Genomic DNA, 24,710 nt, shown 5'->3' with positions numbered 1-24,710 from the left:
GGTTTCACATATTTTTACCACCGGTTCGCCGTGCGCACACATGCACCCTCCATGCACGCACCCAGCCTCAAAAACTTAAATAGGATGGTATTATGCCAGGGCAGGTGGGCAGGTCCACCCGCAGTCGCTGCTACCGGTTCGCTGGAATCAGTCTGAACCGGCTAAATACCACCACTGAAGCTGGCTGTCTAATTCCCTTCCTCTCTCTGGTCAGATAACACTCATTTTTCTTGCACTTTTTTCCCCTTGAAACTCTTGTCACGCTGGGCGATTCCCAATCCTCCAGGCTCCCTTTTTTTCTCCCCCCCTCTCTCTCTCCCTAATCATGGCAGAAGCTTGGAATTTTCTTCTCCCAGCAATCTCCTCAAGCAATCTTTGCTGGAAAACGCTTTGCCGTCTGCCAAGGCAGCCCTTCCACCGTTGGCTGGCCAACCTCTTGGCAGATTGGAGAGCCACTTATTCATTCAGAAAGCGTCTTCGGCTCTCCGAATTTAGCTTCCAGATACTTCTGCAAGACAACAAGGCAGCACGCTGGGTGGCTGCCAAAATGGACGTTTAACCCTCCCTTTGCTGCGTCTCTGCTGGAAGTGGGTTTCCGCCTGGGGTCTTCACTGGTTTTGCTCTTTGGTTCTGTTAGAGCACATCAGAAAGAGACCAGCCTCTGCTTCACGCCATCATCTCAAAAGAGGGCACCCCAGGTATGTGATGCCCTCACTTTGGGGGAAGCAGCAAAGACCTTCTGCTGTATTTGCAGATCCTTATACTGCAAGATGAGAGGAGGGAGGGAGGGAAGGGATGTTTGCAGGGAGTTAAACACAGCAGGGGAGTGAGAGTTGATAGGTGGCTGGGAGAAACCCCCCCCCCCATATTTAGGCTTAGATTTGTTTAGGGGGGTCTTTTCTGGGATTTCTGCCAGGCCTTGTGGGAGGGGGGAATTCTGGGAAAGGAAAAAGAGATGCCTTGTGAAGTGACTGGCAGAGGCAGGGGAGTGGGTGAAAAGAGGGATCAGCCTAGAATCCCTATGTGGCCACAAATGAACTAACTCCAACCTCCCTTGACTGCCATTGACCCCTTATCTAACTAACCAGGTGCTGGCCATGAGAAGATTCCTGTATAGAGGCTTTTAGCAATAAAGTAGTCAAACTGAACCTTCACATGTGGACCTGGTCTTGTGCGCCTGGCACCAAAGTTGAGAAACTTTGCCTTAGGGCCTTCTCAAATCTAAACCCACAATGTATTTACTGCAGATAACTTTTGCCCAAAAGCAATAAGCTGCCCAAGCATCTTGAAGATCTGGTCTAAACCAGTCCATAGGCATCCTTGTTTTACAGATAAGGAATACCAAGACTGAGACCAATGCCTAGCACACAACTAGCCATGCCAAGTGCCATAAGGGCATTGGTGAGAAATTGCACATAGGAGAGGAGATTTTTCTTTCCCAATCTTGATCTTGCTTGCAAAGTCCACCTTTCCCCCAAATGATGGATGCCTTCTCTTGGTTCTTCTTACAATCTCCTGGCTCTTGCTAGACATAGAACATAGAATAATAGAGTTGGAAGGGACTTTGGAGGTCTTCTAGTCCAATCCTCTGCTCGAGCAGGAGATCCTATACCGTTTCAGACAAATGGTTGTCCAGTCTCTTTTTGGAAGCCTCCAGTGATGGAGCACCCACGTCTTCTGAAAGCAACTTCTGTTCCATTGATTGATTGCTCTCATTGTTAGGAAATTTCTTATTATTTCTAAGTTGCTTCTCTCCTTGGTTAGTTTCCATCCATGGTTTCTTGTCCTGCTTTCAGGTGCTTTGGAGAATAGTTTGACCCCCTCATCTTTGTAGGAGCCCCTCAAGTATTGGAACACTGCTATCATTCCCATTAAGGACTTCTTTTCTTAATGGGAATGGACAGGACCGGGCTCTTAAACCTTCCCTTGCTTATTTAAGTCTCGTCTGATATGATCTGTTGAATCTGATGGAAGGCTAGCAAGGTGATGGCTTTTGATCCTATTTAGAATTGGCAGCTGCTCTTCAGTTGGTTAATGCTGGGTATTGATTGCACTTTAGAAAATCTTCGAATGCGGTTGAGAGAGAAACAAAGTGAGCTTTGAGGAACCTCAACGCAGGTGAGAGCTTCCTGTAATATGCTGCCCCAATCTTTTGATTTATTTCATTTCTTTATTTTTGTTTATTTTCCTCCTTTCAGTTTTTGCTGATGCTTCTTGCAATGGGCCAAACAGTTCAAGAAAGTCAGCATCTTTCCCAGAGCTGTACTGGTGCAGATAGCTGTAACCGCATGGATATTTTTTTCCCTCCAGCCAGTTAGAAATTTGTCTAATAATTTGGAATGCCATTGAAGGCATGTTGGATGGTTGAACTCAATGCCTGGTCTTAACTGAACTTTCAGGCTCGTATGTGGGAAATCCAAGTGGGTTACTCTGCTCCCACCACTAGTAAGAATGATGGAAATGGAACCAGGACAAGACAAAGGTGATAATCTAGAACAGTGATGGAGAACCTTTTTGGCACAGAGTGCCCAAACCGGAATGCGCGTGCATGTGCACATGTGTGCCGGAGCGCCAAAAACCCAAAGACCAGGCATGCGTGCACTGGCCAACTGATCTTTGGGGTTCCAGTGCTCTGGCGCTGTTGTGGCCCGTCAGCGGCCTGTGCAAATTGTAGCTGATTCCGACAACGAGGAGGCTGGTATGGTGGTGCGCCAGCAGTCTGTGCCGCTGACGCTCGAGTCGGACAGTGAGGAGGCTGGAGAAGATGTGGTGCCAGAGGCAGGGATTCAGCCAGGGCCTCCTTCAGAACCTCCAGAAGCTCCCTTAAGTGAAGAGGGAGAAGGGGAGGAGCCTCTTCTCGATGCACGGGCACGCAGAGCTGCCAAAAGGCAGGAGTGGCTCCTCAGGAGGAGGTCTCCTCAAGAGTAAGGCTTGGGGCTAATTGGCCACTCCCTTAGCCTATTTAAAGAGGAACACCGATTGCAGCAAGCTGTAGGGAACAACTTTAGTTCACTCTCCTTCGCGTCTGGATTCTCTGCAAAATTGCTTCTGGGCTTTAGACTGTGATTACCTTATCTTAGAATTCTTGTAGGCTGTTAAGGAAGTTTATTAACAGCCTTTGGTTGAAAAGGACTGAGTTATTTGAGTAAAATAAGCTTTGTATAGATTTTGGGTGTGCTGCGTTCTTTGGGGTCTGTAGATGGGGCAGAACAGGCGCATGCAAAGATCAGCTGGCTGGCACGCATGCACACAGCAGAAACCAAAAGACCAGCTGGTGACGGCGCATGTGCCCACAGAAAGGGCTCTGCGTGCCACCTCTGGCACGCATGCCATAGGTTCACCATCACGGGTCTAGAACAATATTTCAACATCTCAGATATTTTAAAACGTGTGGACTTCAGCTCCCAGAATTTAAATTCAACATATATTGTCCAGGATGGAGTAAGGACTCCTGGCTTGGGCAGGGGGTTGGACTAGAAGACCTCAAAAGGACCCTCCCAGCCCTAGGATTCCATGAATGTCCCACTTGCAGGACTCCAGAATCCTTTCCTCCGTCCTCCTCTTAAACGATGAAGGAACCAAAAGCTCGCCTTCCATCCGTTTTTCCAAAAACAGGTCTATGTAAAGATCTGTTTATCCTTACAAATCGTTCCCGCGAAGATGTGCTAAAGAGAACGCACCCAAAACATCCCTGTGCCGAAGGTGTGAAATTGCACCTTTCCGAAGCTGAGTCATTTCAGGTTCTTTACCCCGACACGCTGTTAGGTGCTTCAGCTAAAGTTGGAAGTTTGGACACGTTGCGCTAATCTGCAAATCCATTCCCATTTATTTGGTTGTATAAATGATTAGGCATTCAGCCTGAGTGGCTTTGTTGAAGCTTTTCAGAGTGACGTTTCCCTTTAAATTATAATATTAATAAATAATGCTGGCTGGGGAATTCTGGGAACTGAAGTCCAAACTTCTTAAGTTGAGAAATATTGCTGTAGAGTCAGCAGTCTGCAAACGGGATGCTTATATATTTATTACATTTATATGTCACCCAGCTCCCCGTGACTCCAGGCAGTTGGGGACTTCTTCAACCAAAACTCCCACGTTTATAGAAAGTTAGCAAATCAAGAAAAAGTCTATATGGCCACTCTTTTCCTTATCAGCTAGATCTCTGACTGCAAGGATTTTTTTTTTAAATAGAACAGCGTTCAATTATCTAGCACCGCTAGTCAGAAATGTTAGAGTCATGACACAGATATCCTCCCTCGAGGATACGGCTGTTCACTTAACAACAGTTCAAAGTTATAACATTGCTGGAAAATGTGACTTGCAACCAGTTTTTGCTTTTATCACTGTCACAGAATCCCTGCAGTCAGATGCTCAAAATTTGGGCACTGGGCAACTGGCACCTATTTATGACTTGCTCAGCATCCCAAGGTCACATGATCACCACTGCCATGGACCTTAAAAACAGTGGCAAAAAGATGATAAAATCAGAGACGGCTCACTTAATGACTGCATTCACTTAACAATGAATGTCCCGGTTCCAATTGTGATTGTAAATTGCCCGGCTCAATCAATAACCCTGATTATTGTGATATTAGTCTTGCCCGTCCAAAGAATTCTGGGACTTGTAGTTTGAGGGAACTGTCCCTCTTCATCTCTCAAACAGCACCCGTCCCGTTCAAACATTAGGAAACCAAGCCAAGCATGCCGAGAGTGTGAGGTAGCAATTCAGGCTCTACCTTGTTGTAATTCTGACGTTAAAAGTGTTTTAATTTGTGGGAGGCAAAATGACAACATTTTGCCTCTTTCTCTGATGCTCCATCCTATTTCTAGTAACTACAGTAAACCCAGGCTACCTTCTGGAGCTATTTTCTCCTGCTTGGCAGAGAGACGGATTGCTTTTGATCTCTGGTTCTTGGATTAGGGCGTCTCAATTTTTAGGTTCTTTCTGCCCTCGTTAAGTGGAGTTTTCAGTGCCTGGGTTGGAGGTGGGTGCCAATATCCCTTAACCGTTCCACAGGGAAAGGCCGTGATGGAGACATCGGAGCCCAACAGTTCCAAGGACTCAGCTGTGGGGAGAGAAAGCGATTCGTTCAATATCCCCAAAAATCAAACATTGCAAAAGGTGTCAACCAAGAAAGGATAAGAAGAAAATCTTAACAGAAGCTCCCTCTACAGAAGGCGAAGCAGCGGGACTTGAACTTGGAAACTCCCAATAGTTTTTTTTTAGAGGCTTTCTTATTCCTCCACCCCTTTTTTTTCCGGGGGCTTCAATCTTTCTGGGGTATTTTTTTTATGGTTTCCATGGAAATCAGCAGGCAGAGGAAGAAAGCTTGTCATTGTGTGCACCCCCCAGCTTGTTTGAATGAATATGTAATGCCATGACTTCTTCTGGAAACCTTGGATTCATTCTTCTCACTTGAGTGCGCCTTCAACACGCAGGAGAATCTCACCTTGGCAGAGGTGCCCCGTTGTGTTGGGAGGTTTTCAGCCGTCAAAAGAGCAACGTTGGTGTCTGGCAGAGCAGAAAGATCCCAGTATATCTCAGAGAAGGACAACTGGCTAATAAGCCCCCTCCGCATTCCAAGAAGAGAGAAGAAGGGTAGCTTTCAAATGCAGGGATAATTTGGTAGCTTTAATATAGTTCAATTTCACTGTTGTTGTTAGGTTGTGTGTCCTGGATTGTTTTTCCAGCTGGTTGGAGTTTCCTTTTCACTGTAGATTAATTGGAGAGAAGCAACCTTGGTGGGTCCTGATGTAAGTCTTGATGCAGAGCTGGAGGGTGGCGTTAAACAAGTCATTAGCCTAGAGTCCTTACATTGCCACAAATGGTCTAAGTGCAACCCTTTTTTGAATTCCATTGATCCTTATCTGGTGGCAATTTAGCACTGAATTTAGTTGACTAGATTCTGGCCAACTGGTGTCTTCTGAATTGCTACTTAACATATGGTCCAGATTCTTGGCGCCTGACACCTTCGATCCATTCAGGAAGTAGATCAAGATGGTGTTCTGGATTCCTAGAGTCCACTAGAAAACAACTGTTGGGGTGATAGAGCTGTGACTTATCCATGCTGTGAGATGGAGTGTGAACTGAGAATCAGATGTTCCATGTGTGTTTAGTGGAGATAAGAGGCCACCTCATTTCTGCCTCATCAACATGCTTATTTGTTCCATAGATTTGTCATCTTGCATCCATCTGCAGACGCTGCTTTCTGTAGCTCATCCTCCCCGCTGTTCATCCAAAGAATTCAGAATGGCACATGTTGTTTTTGTGCGTTTTCGTTTTACATTAAACCAGTTATTAGATGCTCTTCAGCTACAGTTCTTGGATTGGCACAGAAGGACGGGACAGCAAAACGCCTAATAAAATGCCTTTTAAAAAGAGAAGCAATAACACGTTACCATTAAGGAAAAGAACTTGGCCAGCGGAAAAAAGTACTGGGATAAATTAAAAGAACGTTCTGTCGAGGCCAGAAAGAGGGGAGGGGGGGGGAGTTGGATTGCAGAATATAAAAAAACCAGATTGCAGTTAAAAGAAGGCAGATTCCAGGGGGTTGTATGAAAAGCAAAAAAAAAAAAAAAAGCAATAGATTGACTAGAGAAACCAGTGGCCAAGGCAGATGATGGATCTGATTCCAATTGTGGTCGTAAGTCGAGAACTACCTGTGTGGGGTATAGCACATTGGGGGCGGCTACTGGAGTGCCCACCCTGTGCACACTTCACTCTCCCCCCCCTCCATCCTTAGTTTTATTTTAATTGAATTTCAAAATTTGAGATCTATTTATTGTTTTTCACATTTTGTACTGCATTTATTCAATGTCCACAAGCTGCTTAGAGCCGCCTTTGGCGAGATGGCCAGCATGCAGGTCTGATAAATAAATAAAACATCCTTATCAAGGTCTGAATTCCCTCCTTTGCTATATTGGTTGTATGAATTCCTTCTGCTGTGCGCCTAGACCAGAGGTGGGGGAACCTTGGCTCTTTTATGACTTGTGGACTTCAACTCCCAGAATTCCTGAGCCAGCATAGAATTCTGGGAGTTGAAGTCCACAAGTCATAAAAGAGCCAAGGTTCCCCCACCCCTGGTCTAGAGAAATCCAAGGCAATTTATCCAAAGAAGGTTTTGTTTCCTTTTTCTTTCGAAATATCGTGATGTTGGACTCCCTCCTCCCTCTTCGCATTCTCTGAGCTTCCACCATCTGCCCCGCTCATCATTTTGAAAGAACGTTCTTCGCAGCTCTATCCATCATCGCAACAGCCTCCGCAGATCGCTTCTATTTTGCACGTCGTCAGTGGTTGCTTCTCCGGGGTTTTTATCCTTCCCACGCATTCCGGGAAGCCGCCAGTTCTTGCCGGATGCTATTTCTACCCTCGGGTGCCTGATTTCCAAGAGAGATGCCAATCAAGCTTATAGGATGCGTTCAGACTAGGAACCTTAAAGTTGTGCACTTCGGTAAAGCACATTTTGGTTTCCAAAAGGGGGGGGGGAGTTCTCAGGTTCGGGGGGTTGGACTAGATGACCTACAAGGTCCCTTCCAACTCTCTTAATCTGTCAAATTCATTCTGCCTCCGACCTTCACAGCACATTTATTGGCACTGTAAGAAGGACTAAGATGGACCATTGAGGAGCTTCACGTCTTGTGCTATTTTCTCCATTAAAGCCCTAGTGAACCATTTACATTCAGCGGACAAGACGTTCCCAATGGGGAGGCAATGGCAGGGGTGGGGAACATGGACTTTCAGATATTTCTGAATCCCAACTCCCATCAACCACCCCCATTGGTCAGGCGTGCCAGGAGCGGTACTCCAGCAAAATATTCTCTATCCCTATACGAAGGATATTCAACTAGCTGCGTTCTTTGTGTCAGGAATGCCAATGTCCAGCGAAGTCTTAAGTTCTTAATCCTTTTTCTCAGTCCCACTAACATTACGTTTTTCACCAAACAAACTTCCGTCTCTTCCGGTTCCATGCTGAGCGTTGCCCGTTGCTTCATTGATCGCCTCTTAATTAAAACTCTTGTGTTTCTGCACAGCCAGTCAACATGTGTTTTTCCTCTGGTGCTGCTTTCTTGTTTTTTCCTAGACATCATTTGTTCATTTAATCTTGCTGTGTGATTTAATATCAGTAGCTACGAGCATTCAGCTTGTTAGGAAGAAAAATAATTAAGTGGGACGTTGGGACAATGCTTGGTTGTACGCCCGGTAGTCCATCAGTCAATGACTTGGTAGGAGAAGTACTGACCCCATTGTCTTGTCTGCCTGTCCCTAAGGAATGAAGAAAACGTGCTGCGGGACAGGCATAGGGAAAGCACGGAGGTATGTCCAAGCTCATGCCAGCGAAACAGAGTCACAAGGTGGTAGAATTGATGCCTAATTTTGACTTATTTCTCAAACTTTGGGGGATGGTCAGGATAGGAATCGGAGCAGCTTGTCTGTCTCTGGAAGTTCTCCTGTTCAGCTTCTGACCCTACCAAAAAAGCTAAGCAGCAGTCAGCTCCTTCTGAAGACATGATTAGATGGTCTCCTGATGTCCACCAGAAGATCAGGAGGCTACGTTGCTGTTCCCAGTCTCTCAAAAGTTGTCCACTCCAACTCAATGGGTGGAGCTTCTCTCCAGAAGAAGGTCTTCAGGAGAGAGGGTTCCTTTACCCATAAGCCCCTTGAAGGTATAGAAAGCTGGTAGGTGGTGATAACCTCTGATTTCCTGCTCTGCTTACCTAATCCATCCTCATGTCTGGGAACTACCTGAAGGAAGTTTCTGCCAATGGTGATGTTTTAGCTCCAGACCGAAAGGGAAAACGGCTGTAAGTCAAGTCTCCTGTTTAGCTTTAATATCCTTCATGACATGGGGGGAGATTAAATTGAAAATATAGTTCTCTTGGCACCGAAGGAGTAGGACTAATAATAATAAAAGATGCTGCTGACATTTTAAGGAGGGGGAGGGAAAGCTTCCCTGAATATCTGCTGAAATGATTGACGGGCGGTTTTATCTTCTAACCAGGTGTAATAATTGGAAAGGTCTGTGGTTGCATCGTAATGCAGCTTTTGGAAAACTCTGTGAAAAATCTTTTTAAAGCTGATTTCTCATGTGCTGGGCGAATGTGCACACCTGGCACATAATCTATTTATAAAGCAACCCTTCTCTACAAAAGACAACCCAATATGTTGCAAACCACATTTAAACATCTGCTCATTGTCTCCAAATCGCAGCCAGTCTTAAAAGGAAAACATTTTGGAGAAGGCCTTTATTTAAACGACATCTTGTGTATTATTAATGTCTTCCTTCGGCTGTATCTTTTACAGATATTTCCCAGATGATTTTATTATCTTATAATGCTAATCGTCTCATGTCTCAAGGTGGATTTTCTTTGATTGGATTGAATTGGAGATCTACCAATTACACATGATCCTTTTCCATGAATAATTTTGGAAGGACACCTACACATCTAATCATCTCAGAGCTGTCATATATTAAATCGTATAATCGTAGAGGTGGAAGGAAATTTTGAGAACATGGGTTGAGATGTTGACTGGCCCACCACCTCCCTGCATCCCTGACTTCAATATTGACCTGTCCTGATAGTTAAGTTATTTGTTTTTTTCAACCTTGAGCCCAACTATTCAGTTCTCTAGCTCAGTATTGACTTGAACTCAGACTTGAACATTGGGCGCTATCTAACAAAATGAAATTCAATGGTGAAAAAATTAAGGTTCTACATTTAGGCCAGAAAAACAAAATGCACAGGTACAGTATATGTGGTACCTTGCTCAATAGTAGTAATTGTGAGAGGGGTCTTGGAGTCCTAGTGGACAACCATTTAAATATGAGCCAGCCGTGTGCAGCAGCTGCCAAAAAAGCCAACACAGTTTTAAACAGAGGGATAGAATCAAGATCACGCGAAGTGTTAATACCACTGTGGGCGTGGCTTGGTGGGCATAGCTTGGTGGGAGTGGCAGGCAAAGGATACTGTAAAATCTCCATTCCCTCCCCAATCCAGGGGAAGGTTACTGCAAAATCCCCATTTCCTCCCAATCAGCTGGGACTTGGGAGGCAGAGAATAGATGGGGGTGAGGCCAGTAAGAATTTTTACTACCGGTTCTCCGAACTACTCACAATTTCTGCTACTGGTTCTCCAGAACTGGTCAGAACCTGCTGAAACCCACCTCTGAGTGTGCCTCATGGGTTCTTGGGGTTCATACATTTCATGCCAGAGATGAGACATGGGAATCATCCCTTAGGAGTGACAAAACAGTTTTTCCTTCTGCAAACTCTGCTCCTTCTCAGCTAAAGGCCCCTTGGAGTTCCTCTGGTATCCCTTTTATTTGCTGGGATTCCATTAAAGTCTGTGTGCGGTCTAATGCTAAGCGCTAATGGCTCTTCCCTGCAGAGATAATTTAAGGGCCTGTAATCTTACAGACTTTGTCCAATAGCGGTGTATTAAATGGTAACCAAATACATCTAGGAAAAAAATGGGATTGGTTGAGTGAGTGAGGGGTTTTTTTCCTCCAATCTATAACTGCCTCTGTTCTTGCAGTCTATTTTTCTCCTCTTGCAAAAAATCAAGAATAAGTTTGCAGCCAGTAAGAAAAGCAATGCCACCTTGACTGAGAACCGAGATGTTTGCTACGTATAGTTGAGATCAAGCAGCTTCCCTCCTCTGTGCAAATCGGGATGTCATATATAATAAGCTCTGCAGAACTAATGGTTGCTGGTTTGTTTGTTTGTTTTTTTTACAAAAAAGAACCGATTTCATGGTGATGGCACAGGACAATCTGCTACGGCTATCATTTTTCATTGCCGTCTCCACAATGGCTGAAATGGCTTGCAAATTGGAAATGCAAAGAGGCCAGTCCTCTTGTCCGTTTAACAAGGAGGAAAGCTGTAACCGAGTTTTTTTTGGGGGGGGGGGGAAATGCCACCTTTTATTCAGGTTTGGCTCGTAGGTTTCCCGTCGCACAGGCGAAATCTTTATTTTAGGAGTCTCAGTGGGAAGACATGCCATAAAAAAATAAAGCCTCAATGCTGATTGGATGCAGAATGTGCCTCAAAGTAGAAACATCAGCAGTTGCTGGGGGAGAAATCAGCTAAGGAAAGAGCTGATTTGAAAGGGAACCTGGCATGGATTCTTGCTAGACTTTCTCTAAAAATGGCAAAACAAGACTGAAACCATTTTACAGCTCAAAATGCCAGAGAAATAGGAGCTGGTCTCTCTCTCGTTCATGTGTTCCCTGCACAACTTACTATACGGGTAGTCCTAGACAGTGGTGGGTTTCAAATTTTTTTACTGTCGGTTCTCTGGGTGTGGCTTAGTGGGCGTGGCATGGCTTGGTGGGCGTGGCAGGGGAAGGATACTGTAAAATCTCCATTCCCATCCCACTCCAGGGGAAGGTTACTGCAAAATCCCCATTTCCTCCCGATCAGCTGGGACTTGGGAGGCAGAGAATAGATGGGGGCTGGGCCAGTCAGAATTTTTACTACCGGTTCTCCGAACTACTCAAAATTTCCACTACCGGTTCTCCAGAACTGGTCAGAACCTGCTGAAACCCACCTCTGCTCCTAGACTTATGATCATAATTGGGGCCAATGTTTCCGTTGCTAAGCGAAGCAGTTATTAAATGACACACGCCTAACTTCACAACCCTTTCTGCTATGGCTGTTAAGCAAATCATGGCAGCGGATAAGTGAATCCAATGGTCGTTGAGTGAATCCCAGCCTGCCCCCTTGACTTCGCTTGTTGGAAAGCTGGCTAGGAAAGTCACATTCTGGCAATCATGCCAGTTGTTTCTGAAGATGGGCAGAGGTGGTTCAATGTATTTGTCCCTCTGCCAAAGCTGTGCAGTCTGCAACCTCCAAGTTTCCACTCTACTAGCTGGCCAAAGTTGGTAGAAGCTGGTACTAGCTGGTACTAGATCATTAGGAAGAAGGGAGCTGTCCTTTCATGGATCTGGAATCAGGGAAGCATGGAAAACAGCAATTGGGTCCCAGAAGCACAGCGATCATTTCCAGAACCCAAAGGGATTTGCACCTTTTCCAAAATCTTACTTATGTGCGTTGGACCAACGCAACGCAAGGTTGGCCATCAGAAGCAGCGTCTGTCTCCTTTCATCGTGCAGCTCTAGATAAGCCGCCTTGGTCTTCTTTTTATGACAGAGGGAATCTGGGTGGCAGACGATTTAGGCTTAAGCAGAAAATCTTCCCTCTTTCCCAAATCACCAAAGCAAAGATCTTTAGAGGGGTGAAGGAATCTGCCACGTGAAAGGGAGCAGATAGGCCCTTCCCCTGCTGAATAGGAAGGGGGCAACAGCTATCCTTGGCCGTACCGGGGTGGGGGGGGCTGTTTTAATTCCTGCTCTCTCTGGATGGCTTCTGATTCAGCTGTTATCGCAGTCGATCAGCCTTTAACGCCAAAGAATCTGGGAATCCATCCACATTGCTTCCTCATTGGTATGCACTCCATGTCGATGGGTTTCAGTCTGTCTGAACAATTTTTTTTTAAAATCCAGATAACAAGGTCACCTTTGTCATCAAGTCAGGGAGGGGGGGGAAGATAAAAAATATAAAATTGAGAGCTTTTTCAGAGATTAAAGAAGGGCAAACTACCTTGAAATTAATTTCCTGTTAAGGAGATCTCAACTTCTGATTTCTTTCCTTCAATTTTCTATGGCTTTTTTTTTTTTTTTTTTTTTATGACAGCAAAAATGGCAAAGCTTAGAACAGGAATGTTCAACCTTAGCAACTTTGAGACCTGTGGACTTCAGCACCCAGAATTCTGGGAGTTGAAGTCCACTGGTCTTAAAGTTGCCAAGGTTGGACACCCCTGGCTTAGATAGTTTCTCCACCACAGTTATCTTCAGCATCTGCTAGAGTAGACCATCCAAGAATATGGCATGGCTTGGTTTGATCCATGAAGCTTCTTTCTGGTAGAGCATTGGAATGTCCAACTCTTTCTTCCTTCACTGCTCCAGTTTGACCAGTCAAACTCCGTGGAATTTTGTCTGCTGTGACTCTTGACTAAGACTCCATACCACATCCATGAAAAAGTCCCTGCCATCTTCTGCTTCTTCTTTGGTGAGGCAAAGTCTCTGAAGGCCTCTTTCTTTCCCAACTCTTTGAGAAGAACGGTTGATAGATGGATATGACCTGCTAGTTGGAAATAAGTTACATTATGCTTTCTGGGTCTGCTGTCTGCCCAGAGTCTTTTTATCGATGAGATGGGCAACATATATATTTAATTTAAAAATTTAAAAATACCTTGCATAGATTTACTCTGAATTTGGAGATCTCTCCCAAATCTCCCTCACTTCAGCTTCCTATCCAGAAGAAGACAGTTTTGATTGGCTGCTCAGCAGGTTCCAACTCATCAGTCCACATATATTTTCCCACAATGTCTACAAACACGGTACCTATTTTTGCATTCTCTCCTGCCTCCTGACCGAGGAAGTTTCTAGCTGTTGGAATCAATTATATTTCAGTGACAACTGAAGGAATAATTGCTGGCTTGTAATGACCGCTGGTTCTGTACAACCTAATCTTCTAAACATTGCTCGGGAGTGAAGCACGAAAAGCCCACTCTGATTCCAGCGCGGTGATGAAATAATATAAATGCAAATGCCATCAAATTAAATTAGCCAGGTGATGGTGTGGCAACGCAGAGACACCATAGCAAGGGCGAAGTGCTCAGTTGTCGGCTCTGCTTTGAGAAGCTGATTTTTTTCATCTCTATTGTTATGGGGGGGAAAGGAAGACTTCAAATGCCCATCCAGAGAAAGCAGAAGAATGTTGAAAATCTGATGGGTTGGGGGATGGGAAAAGGTCCACTCCATGGTCTTTGCCAGCTTTTGTGCCACACGCTTTCATTTTATTATCATTTCTTTTAATTGCAAAAATAGAGGAAACTTATGGGGTGGTGAGGGTTTTTTTTTTTTTCATGCTAATGATGCAGTCTGTTCTTCTGAAGAAACAAAGTCCTATGAGACCATCTCATTTCTGTGCCTTAAATTGGACTGCAAAGAAATTAAGAAATCAAATTATGCATTGATTTCCTTTGGTCTCTTGGATGCATGCTTCAGGTATAACTAATCAATATGTCTTGCCATTGCTGTTTTTAATTGCCGTGCAATTATCATTTTTGGAGGGTGGGGGGAAGTTAATGAGAGTCTCACTGCCACTTTCTCATTGGAGAAAAGCTTTTCTCGTTTTTTGGAATCATAATTCCAAATCTTACTAAAGAAAGAGGCCTCTGTTTCTTCTGGCGATGCGATTCTCTCCACAGCATGGATCTGGAGAGACCCCTTTGCATATGGCCAGCAAATGCCAAATAGATTTTGGTGCATTCACCCTGGGCAAAGTGATGTGAGCTTGGTGTGCAAAATGATGCTTCTGAGCTTGGAGGAATGTGAGGAAAACTCTCACATTTTCCTCCTGATTTCTATATGGTGCAATATTTAGTTGTTTGTTGATGTAGTCCTTTTGTATGGCTGCCCATCTCAAATGCATGTTCCCTGGGCTGTTAACACTGCTTAAAAACAAGATGAAAAAACATGGAACAAAATTACAAATAACATATATAGCAGCCGAGAAAAAACACTTGCCAAGAGAAATAATTAGGATTGTTATTTCTCAACTCAACCCGAACCAACTCAACCTGAACCAACTCAACCCAAACCAAACCGACAACTCAACTCAACTTAACCCAACTCAATTGACCCTGAATGAGAAGATTCCTTGCACATGGTTAGACTTCCCTTGGTCAAGATCCAGGATTGTTCAGGGTGAGGCAATTAGGTAAGCCAAGGCAGTGATTGTATGATATATATTTTTTGGTGATGGAAAGTGGGAAGCTTCACTTCTGCCTCTTTTCAGCTTCCCATAGTGCCTGAAACAACTTCCTGTGAAGCTGATCTAGGACAGGCTTAGTTCTAATTACTGTTTTCCCCAAATGTTAGGCCAGGATTTTAGGAAACCCAATTTATCAATGTTCGTTTTTATGAAGAGCCTCAATTATTATTTTTGATTCCATTGAATTATTTTTAAAGGGTTATATTTTTCATTAATTCTATGGATTTTCTATGGATTTTTTGCCAAGAGTTATGTATTTAAGATGGGTGGGTATATAACATTTTCTAAATAAACAAACAAACATTGTTTCTAGGATCACAATAGTTGTGATATTATCCAAATAATGTAATGATAATCCAGCAATGTGTTTATAGGTAGACACCTTGGAATCATATCTTAAAATGAAATAAGAAGCCTTTAATTCTCTTGTTTGTTAGCTTTTCTTTCTTCTACCAAGTTTCTAGGCCTCATTGAGAGTGACACCTTCCCCTTGCTGATTTTTTGTTTTTGTTTTTAAAAGCCTCTTGGGCTAAAGGAAAGCGAAATTTAAAGAGTTGTCAACTTAAAGAAGATTAAAGGGTCTGGTAGCTTTGCAAGCCATTATTGGTGAGAATAACTACGGTAGGAGTCTCATTAGTATTTGCTGTTAAGAATCTCAGCTTATTTTCCCTTTTTAATCACATTTATGGTGATAAATCAATATTGCCTTAAATGGCACCGCTTGATTTAATACGAAGGTTCTGCACCAAGCTCACTGGGACTGAGTTTCCCATCAGTGAGATTTTTGAAACCTTAATTGAATGTGAATCTTATCTAAGCTTACAATGATGCTATTCCCTCTAGTCATAATTGTTTTGTCACCTTTTTTTTATGATCTTCACTCCTTTCTAATGCATGAACAGGGTGTGTATTAATTTTATGGAGACATATGGTGAGTGAGACAAGATGCAGCAGAAAGTCACGTTTTCTCTACTCAAGAGATCCCTCATGATGTTCTCCTTCAAAATATAGAACGGTGTCTCTCCAACCTCCACCGTTGTGATGTGCTTCTTATTTTCTGGAGGAAGGGCATGACTAATCTTTCAGTTATGGCCAACTTCTTTTTCTTTATTGGGTGTGTTGAGTAAGAGCTCTTCAATTTGAAGCTCATTAATTGAAGTTAATTTGAGTAGGAGCTCAAGTTAAACATTCCCAAATTCACGTTCTCCAGATGTTTTGTGGGCCACCCCGACCAGAATTCCTAATCAGCCTGATTTTACGATCAGGCTGATTAGGAATTTCACACAAAGATCTGGAGACCAGAGAAATCAAACTGGGTGAACATCTTAGAGGATCCCCCAAATTGCCTAGCACTGCAAAGAAGAAGGTTCATTATGAGGGCAGGCCATGTTGTATGGAAGCGTCTTCACTGTTGTAACTTACTGCATTGATGAAACCACATAAACATCTAAATAAGGGCTCTGAGGAGAGTAGAAACTTCACTCAAGGCTTTGGGGGCTCCTAGATGTATATAATTTCTTGTAGGTTTAGCCATTTCAATGTATATTTTTTCTAATCATTACTGCTTGGATTCCTTCGTCTCACTATAGCAAAGAAGGCTCATCCTATGAATGTTTGACATTCTCCCCTGTTCTTGTTGTTGGAATAGGTCATGAAACCTAGCTGTGACTCTCCTCCATCCCATTGTAACCCACCACCCTGGATAAATTGAAATCCTTCATTTTAGCACTGCCTGGTAGCATCATTGCTCTCGTTTTGGGCAATTCTTCATGTCATTCTCATTTTTCTTTCCCACAGCCAGTGCAAAGAAATGACTACCCTCTAAGATGTCCACCATGGCAAACAGGAAATGCCAAAGCACCACGGCGACCATGCTGGATCACCGGACAAGAGCCTGCCCTGCTTCTCCTCATGGCCAAGCAGCTGAAAAGGCCAAAAGTACTTTGCCCGGGGAAGACTATGTGGAGAAGGTGATGGACGCGGTATCAGTTGGGCCAGGTAGCTTTCCCCCAGTCGACCCCGAGCATATCGATAACAGCGCAGATGGGGACTCTAGTTCGGATTATGTCAACAACACTTCGGAGGAGGAGGATTACGATGAAGGACTTCCAGAGGAGGAAGAAGGAATCACCTACTATATTCGATATTGTCCGGAGGATGACAGTTACCTGGAAGGAATGGACTGCAACGGGGAAGAATACGTCCCCCAAGAAGAGCATCACGTAGAGACGGACGAATGCCAAGAAGCTATTGAGGAAGGAGAATGGGTGGAGACCAAAATTCAGCACCAGGACAACGTGGCCGAAGCGGTGGGCTACCACGAAGGCTGCATCCAGATTTTGGAAAGCGAGGTGGCCTGTTTAGAAATCCAGGATCAAGACGAGAGCATCCAGTATTGCCATTCTGGTGAAGGGGGTTACTACTCCCCGGAAGCCAACGGCAACTCCCGCCGGATGTCCCCTTACCATGGCAGGAACGAAGAGGGGGATTTGGAAGAGCAGGAAGAAGACATCGACCAGATCGTGGCGGAGATCAAGATGAGTATGAGTATGAACAGCATCAATAGCGCATCGGAAATGAGCCCGGAGCATGATGGGACTGAAAACGTACCCAATGACTATGCAGAGACGTGTCCCAAGGGAGAGCCTGGACACGCGGCCAGTCGGCATCTGGGGCGGCCCAAGTCCTTGAACATCCCTCCAGCCTCCAAGCAACTCGGAGATGCCCCAAGAGGCTTCAAAACCAAGTCCAAGACTCCAGATGACAGGCAGACCTGGCCACAAGAACAGGTGAGTCAGGGATTCTCCTTCTTTGACAAGGGGTTCAGGTCGCCTGGTAGCATAATACAGGTAGCCCTTGGCTTACAGCCATTCGTTTAGTGACCATTCGGAGTTAACAACAGCACTGAGAAAAGTGATTTATGACTGTTGCAGCATCTCCACAATTATGTGATCAAAATCCGGGGCCTTGGCAAATCAAATCAAATCAAATTTATTACAGTCAAAGACCAGAGACCAGAACAAATATGAAAACACTCCAGGAATACATCCAGTTAAAAATTCTAGAATAAAATAATAAACAACAGATAAGATCTATATTAAAATCACAATTTGGCATCCAATCTGTCAGTGACACATGGCCTAACTATACGACGGTATCAATCCTTAAACTGTGAGGCCCACAGTTGTTAAATACTAAAATGCAAAAGACCGATAACACAAAAGGGTTTGCCACGTTAGGTGTGTAAAATAGGTAGGGTGGATTAATCACGTGTTTCCGATGAATCCCCAGTGTGCCTGACAAGTGGCGCATAGTTATGAAGTCGCCATGTGTGTTGTCGCTGGGGTGGAGGAAGGTTATTATTTTATTAATTTTATTATTTATTATTTTTATTTTTATTTCTTCTGTCTTGTGCTTTTAGGTCCTGTAAGCCACCTTGAGTCACCATGCGCGAGTAGATGGCAATATAAATGTAATAAATAAATAAAATTGTTCTGGCATCAATTGATTGCTGTTGGCGACCTTCGCAGGTTGGCTTCTGACAAACAAAATCAGTGGGGGGAAGCCAGATTTGCTTAAAAAAGGTGGCCTTAAGAAAGTTCTTAAACAGAGCAAAACTCATATAACAGAGGCCTTGTTTAGTAGTGGAAATCAGGGGCTCACTTATCGCCGTAAGTCAAGGACCAACCTGCTCCCTCCACGAGGGTCTTTTTGCCTCCTCCTCCTCTTGCCTTACAAAAGACGTCCTTCTGGAAAACAGAGAGAGAAAGAGAGAGAAAGGGAGGAGAAGTTAATCTACTTTTTAACTGCTGAGAAACCTTCTAGATCTCTGGGGAATATAAATGTTAGAATCAATCCGAAGGCTGCTGTTAAGGAACTTACAAATGTTCCCTTTGAAGTTCTTTTTTTTATTATATACATAGATATAGACATAGACAGAAACTAGAAAAGCATTGCAAGTATAGGTAGACCTCAACTTATGGTGTCCATTGGGAGCAGAATTCCTGTTGCTAAGCAAAGTGGCTGTTAAGTGAATCACACCCAATTTTACAACTATTTTTGCCATGTTGTTCATTGAATCCTGCAGTTCCTAAGCAAATCCACACCACCACCATCCTCACTATCTGGCTTGTCGGAAGCTGTCTGGGAAGGTCCCAGATGTTGATCACCTGACCCCAGGATGCTGCAACGATCATAAATATACCATGGTTGCCAAGCCCGTAAATTCTGATCACATGACCCTGGAAATGCCTCTGAATGTCCAGTCATAAATCACCTTTTCCTATGCTGTTGTAACTTCAAACGGTCGCTAAATGAATGAGGTACCTGGACTTTCTGGTTTTGCTTTGAAGATGTTTCGCTTCTCATCCAAGAAGCTTTTTCAGCTCTGACTGGATGGTGAGGAATGGAAGGACTTATACTCCTTGCAGACAGATTTATACTCATTTGCACTCGTTTAGAGAGTCGTTGAGGCCGCTTGGAGGCTTATCTGTGTCCTCAGGGTCACCTGAGTGGTGCAAATGGGGGTGGAGTCTTCTTGGAACTGCTGAAAGGACTCTGCCATTTTGGACTGTTTATTTTGAAGGCAGGCATATTAAGCTGAGTAGCTCCAGCTCCCAAGGAAGACGTCTGTATTCCAGGCAATCTGAGCTGAGCTGGGCCAGATAAAATCTGCGCCCTCAAATACTCATTTTATTTATCCATGGGAAGCCAGGCTGAATTTCCCTAATGATTATTAAAGCTGTAATTGCATTTGGATGTCTTTTGTTTGCACTTGAAACTCTGCTCAGCAGAGGCAAAATTTCCACTCTGAGTCCATCATTGGGACTCATCACGATTTCCTGGGAGGCGGAAGAATCGATAGGTTGCAAGAAGGAATTAAGGGGAGAGGGAAAGTAGGAGGACTTCTATGCTGGGGAAAACATGCAGCCTCCTTTGGTGACTTTCCATCACTTCATCTGCAGTAAGAAAGTTTATTCCCCAAAATATTGAGTCCAAGATCTTTCTAAGGTGCACTTCAAAGATGGCAAAATGATGGAGTAGCTGTAAGACCCTTCTTGGTGTTCCTCCTCCTCCTCCTCCTCCTCCTCCTCCTCCTCCTCCTCCTCCTCCTCCTCCTCCTCCTCCTCCTCCTCCTCCTCCTCCTCCACATTATGGTGCAATGTGCTATCTAGGGAGGAATTACCAGCAATTATTTTGATATGTAGACCACCATGCTATAAATACATGTTTTGCCCCAGAAAAAGGAAGTCTCACCATCTCTAAAATAGCTCTACAAAGAAATTAATTGAAAAATGATAACAAGGAAACTGAAAGGGGCCTTCAGAAAATGGGACGTGTTGCCCAGTTTCCAAATACAGCATTGGGGTCTGTCCCAAGAGATTTAACAGCCTGAATGCATAATAGTTTGTTGGAATAGCAAATCATCATTTGGTGACATTCCATATACAAAGCAAACAGAGGAGTGGAGAGCAAGGGAAAAATTGCCCTATTTTTTAAAAGCAAAGAGAGAAGAACTCGGTTTGAAATTGCACATATTAATCAGCCTTGTTTTTACAATAATATGACATGTTGAGTTTCCCAGGGGTAGACTGGAGAATTGGGTATGTTTGTTGCCTTAAGTTATATCCATCAATTAATTAATTATAATTATGCCAGTTTGGTAGCAGCTGATATGATGTATTTGTTCTTTCTCTTTCTGTCTTATCTGTTTTGAGGAAGGCTATGATGGGACATCAGTGGCTTGGCTCAGAGTTAAGGTGAAGGCATTATTTATTGAACCACAATTTATTGAATAAGCCATAAATGGCTGAGCTTATGCAACACATTAAGTTGAACCCAGTTAATCGCAGAATTATCTCAAAGTCATCTGTTAACACTCCAGATTGAGGTGGGGGGGTGGGAAGAATGTCAGACTTCTGTGATCCATGGATCTGTAGGTTGTAAAATTACAGTTGGGGGAAAACGGTAATTTCATATAGAACTCAATCCAATCCAGTTTCTAAACTTGGTCTATAAATGCACACCAAATGAATTATAACCCAACCTGCCATGGCTGGTAAAGAAGGGGAGAAACTCGGCTGCTGGGCACCCCAAGACCAATATATCTGCTGTCATTCCATCCTGTAAATAATTCCCTCCTTCTGCAGTCACCCTGTCTCTTTGATCTAATGCTACCTGCGCTCGAAGTAATTTGCAGTTGCCAGGCAGTGCGGTAGACGTCTTCTACATATGACCTCTGTTGCATTGGGAGTTTTCCGTGCAGGCTGGTACATGTTGCACTTACAACCGAGCAGGGTGCTTAGATTTTTTTAAATTTTATTTTATTCCCAAGCGAGGATAAACATTATCAAGGAACTTGAGAAAGTGTGTCAGGATTCCGCCTCTCTGCCTTGGCGGAAAGCATGTTGCTTTCAATTAATGCAAATCTTTTAAGACCTAGATGTTCTGCATAAATTTACCCCCTCCCCACCTTTGGGTGAGAAAAATGCTGTTTGAAAATCGTTCTCAGGAAAGGGTACAGAAATGGAGTCTCACTGGGGAGATTGACTCCATCAGTTTTGTGCTGAAGGGATCCTCAAAGGAAGGAGGCCAGGGAGATTTCAGGACCCTGGACAGAGAAAGAGGTTGGTTGGGTTCTACTTGGGGCCTGCCAAGGATTGGTGCCCCCTTGTTATCTCAAGAGGCAGTCCTTGACTTATAGTAATAGTGTCACAAGTGTTTCCAGGATTGCTGTGGCTATCTGCCTACTCACAAACAGTATGGTTTTAATCAAGCCATCTACTGTTGCCAATTACCTGCAAGCCTTCCCCGCCCTGGATAATTGCAGGTTGACTCCTTACATAAGCAAGGACCTTTTGCTTGCTACTCGGGCCTAGTCTTCTAGGCCTAAATGCACAGCTCCTGCAGGAAGCTTGTTGCAACGCCGCAGATGGGAGAAGAATGCAGATAAGGACTCCAGACGTCCCTACGGAGAGACTCCCACGGATGCTTGCCTTTTGCTGTTTTGAAACATGCAAGCTATCATCGGGACTGCTGCTGGACCTTTTTCCTCCCACAAGCTTCAAACAATGTTTGCTGTTTGAACTGTTTTTACTTCAGGTGACTTTCAGCTGTGAAGCTCGTGCTGCTCCCATTATGATGGCCTTGATGATGTATCGACGCCGAAGCTGCTTACCTTCATGCTAGCTTTATTCTTTTGTGAACTGTTTTCGGTATTGTGGAGAGGGATCTAGGGAGATAGCCTTGCCTCACATACCCAGATAAGACTTTGTTTTTAATGTGTTTTCTTAAAGACATAGTGCTTTTTAAATGTTTTAAAGTAAATTATATTTTTACACAAGACACCTCTGTCAGAATTATTTCAGTCTCAGTGTGTTTACTCATGAGCTGGTTCACGGTCCGGGGTACCCCTCAACCCCATTTCCTAACAGTTGGTAGCAGAGGATGGTTTAACGAACTTACGCTCATGTGGTAACGCGCTAGACTGGAATGTCTGCAGTTGAATAGACGTTGACTAGGGCAGCAGCAGCAGCAAAAATTATGAAGTCACAAACTGGACTGTCTGGGGCTCAGGCCAAAAATGTTTGGCTGAAAAACCCCAAACTCTAATTGATTTAGAGAATAGTGGAGCTGTAAGTTTTGGAGCAGAGGCCTCAACTTGTGAAGGGCCTAAGATAGTGAGTAAACCATCATCACCTAAAGAAGTAGAGACTGGAAGAACGCCACTTCAGGTCTTGAAAACAAATACAGAGGTGGATGATGAGTTTAGGAAGGCAATCCTTCAGTTTTTAGGTTTGCCCACAGTAAGTCAGAACCCGACTGCTGATTCTAGCGAATTATTAAAGAATTCAGCCGTGAAAGGAAAGAAGATCGAAGTCCTACAAAACACCGGATCGGTAAGAGACTTTCAATCTTTTCCTAAAACCCCCACCTCAGACCATAAGTGGAGAATGGGGGATAACAGACTGCCTGATTCGAATGTTCCTGCTTCTTTGTTAAACCAGCATGGCCAAGTTGACATTGCGCCACCTGCTGTTGAAGCCATCATAGATCAGGCTATAAAGACTTTAGCTCCCTTGATGACATCAGTGACTTCTGCTAATATAAGAAACTCTCATGTTGAGCATAAGGTTGCAAGTGTGATAGAAACTTTGGCAACCATTTTAGGCGATGGTTTGCAGGCACCATCGGCTCAACAAATAGTAGCTGCACATACCAAAGCACCCCTGATGTCTGCGACTAATTTAGCGCACGCCACGAGTGGGATATATCCATCCGTGATGACATCGACATCCAGGACAGTTCCGGAGGCTGCCTCAACTGAAGATAGGAATTTGGGAGCGCGCCCAAAAATTCCTAGAGATGTGCACCAGAGAGGACCCTCGACCTTTTGTGCTCAAACCAGGATGAGTTTTGCATCTGCACAACCTGAAGTTTTAATCCCTCCCATTGGGGAGGAACGATTGTCAGAATGCCCGATGGAAGACACTGTCCTGTGTGCTTCCATTCCAATGCCTTATTGCCCGTTCCAGGATGGACCACATTTTGAACATCAATTAATGTCTGTTCCCATGTTTAATAATGTACAGGTCCTTCCTCCTAATTTTAAAAGTTTAAGTGTGGGTGGAGGAAATTTTAAGGAATGGGTTAAAAGTATTCAAGTAATTTTAATGAAAGAAAATGTTTTACCGTTGTTGTTAAAACCCCCACCTAGACCATGGTCCTTAGAAGTTGATCTTTTACATCATAAGGCCTTTTGTATTTTATTGATGTCCATTAACCCTGCACTATATCCCAGTATACCTAGTAACCTGACCGTAACAGAAGTTTGGGTGAAACTGCATAAGCTATTTTGTTCAAAAAGCTCCCATGTTACAAACAGAGTTTATAGGGAGTTCTATTCCGCAAGGTTGAAGGCGGGAGTAGATATTAATGAACACTTGTGTGAGTTAAACAGGTTAAGGCAGGAATTGATGTTGAGGGGGGAAACAGTGTCTGAACAAACCCTCATTACTGTTATACTCAATTCCCTTGACCCTAGCTGGGATAATTTTATATCGCAACTGGATAATGTTAGTTGTAATAACTTATCCTTAGAAGTGTTATCTGGCAGATTGATTGCAGAAGATAACTTGCGAAAATGCAGGGCGGCTTTTCATAAAAAGGAAAAACCTTTAACAAGGCCCGATAGTTCAGATAGAGCATATGCTATCGGAGAATGCTTCAATTGTGGTTCAAAAGAACATTATAGAAGGGATTGCCCACAAAATGTAAATGCTAGGGCAAGTGAAAAGACACCTTCTGATAATAAATGTAAAAGGAGGTCACTTCCTCCAGGCAGAAAGCCAAGTGGAGACGCTCCTAACCACAGAAGGGGTAAAAAGCCAAATGAAGGCAACAAAGGGAACAAACCCAGGTTTAATGATAGCTCTGTAGGTATAGTGGAAACTACTGAGTCAGAGCTTACAAGGGAACAGCGAGAGCAACTGTGGTTAATGGACAGTGGAGCCAGTAACCATGTTGTCAGTGACCGAAGGTTGTTTGTTAATATGAGAAGGCATCAATCCATGGTCAAAGTTGCAAATGGTAAAAAGGTGAATGTTGTTGGCATTGGAGATGTTTATATTCCTGGGATAGGAAAGATTCATGGAGCATTGTATGTACCAGAGATAGATCACAATTTGCTAAGCCTAATGAGGATATGTGAGAACCCTAGAATGGAGATTCTGTTCTCAGGAGGAACAGCTGTGATCAAAAACAACAAATGTGTGATTGGGGAGGTTTTGAAGATAGGTGGTTTGCCTTATTATTCCCCCAATACGAATGCTGAGTCCTGCAGCGATAGCAATTACACTATCTCAGTTGGTAGTAACA

The 24,710-nt window shown here is 43.8% G+C and overlaps 1 protein-coding gene across 6 annotated transcripts in view; it reads left to right on the top strand.

Moving 5' to 3' along the window:
- APBA2 (amyloid beta precursor protein binding family A member 2) overlaps window positions 1-24,710 on the top strand; it is a 60,196-nt gene that overhangs the window by 12,688 nt on the left and 22,798 nt on the right. For 4 of the 6 annotated variants that reach the window (XM_034409420.3, XM_034409416.3, XM_087878298.1 and 1 more), the window contains exon 2: window positions 16,632-17,623. In XM_034409420.3, the coding sequence (XP_034265311.2) occupies window positions 16,661-17,623 (963 nt within the window). In that variant the 5' untranslated portion in view covers window positions 16,632-16,660. Of the gene's footprint in view, window positions 1-441; window positions 699-16,631; window positions 17,624-24,710 lie in introns of those variants that run through there. The other 2 variants (XM_087878299.1, XM_034409417.3) reach the window with 2 other exon arrangements.

Source organism: Pantherophis guttatus, chromosome 13 (genome assembly GCF_059756535.1).
Source record: "Pantherophis guttatus breed Tessera chromosome 13, ASM5975653v1, whole genome shotgun sequence".
Lineage (NCBI taxonomy): Eukaryota > Metazoa > Chordata > Lepidosauria > Squamata > Colubridae > Pantherophis > Pantherophis guttatus.
Note: the sequence above shows the minus strand (reverse complement) of the source record. Positions and strands in the feature narration are given on the sequence as shown.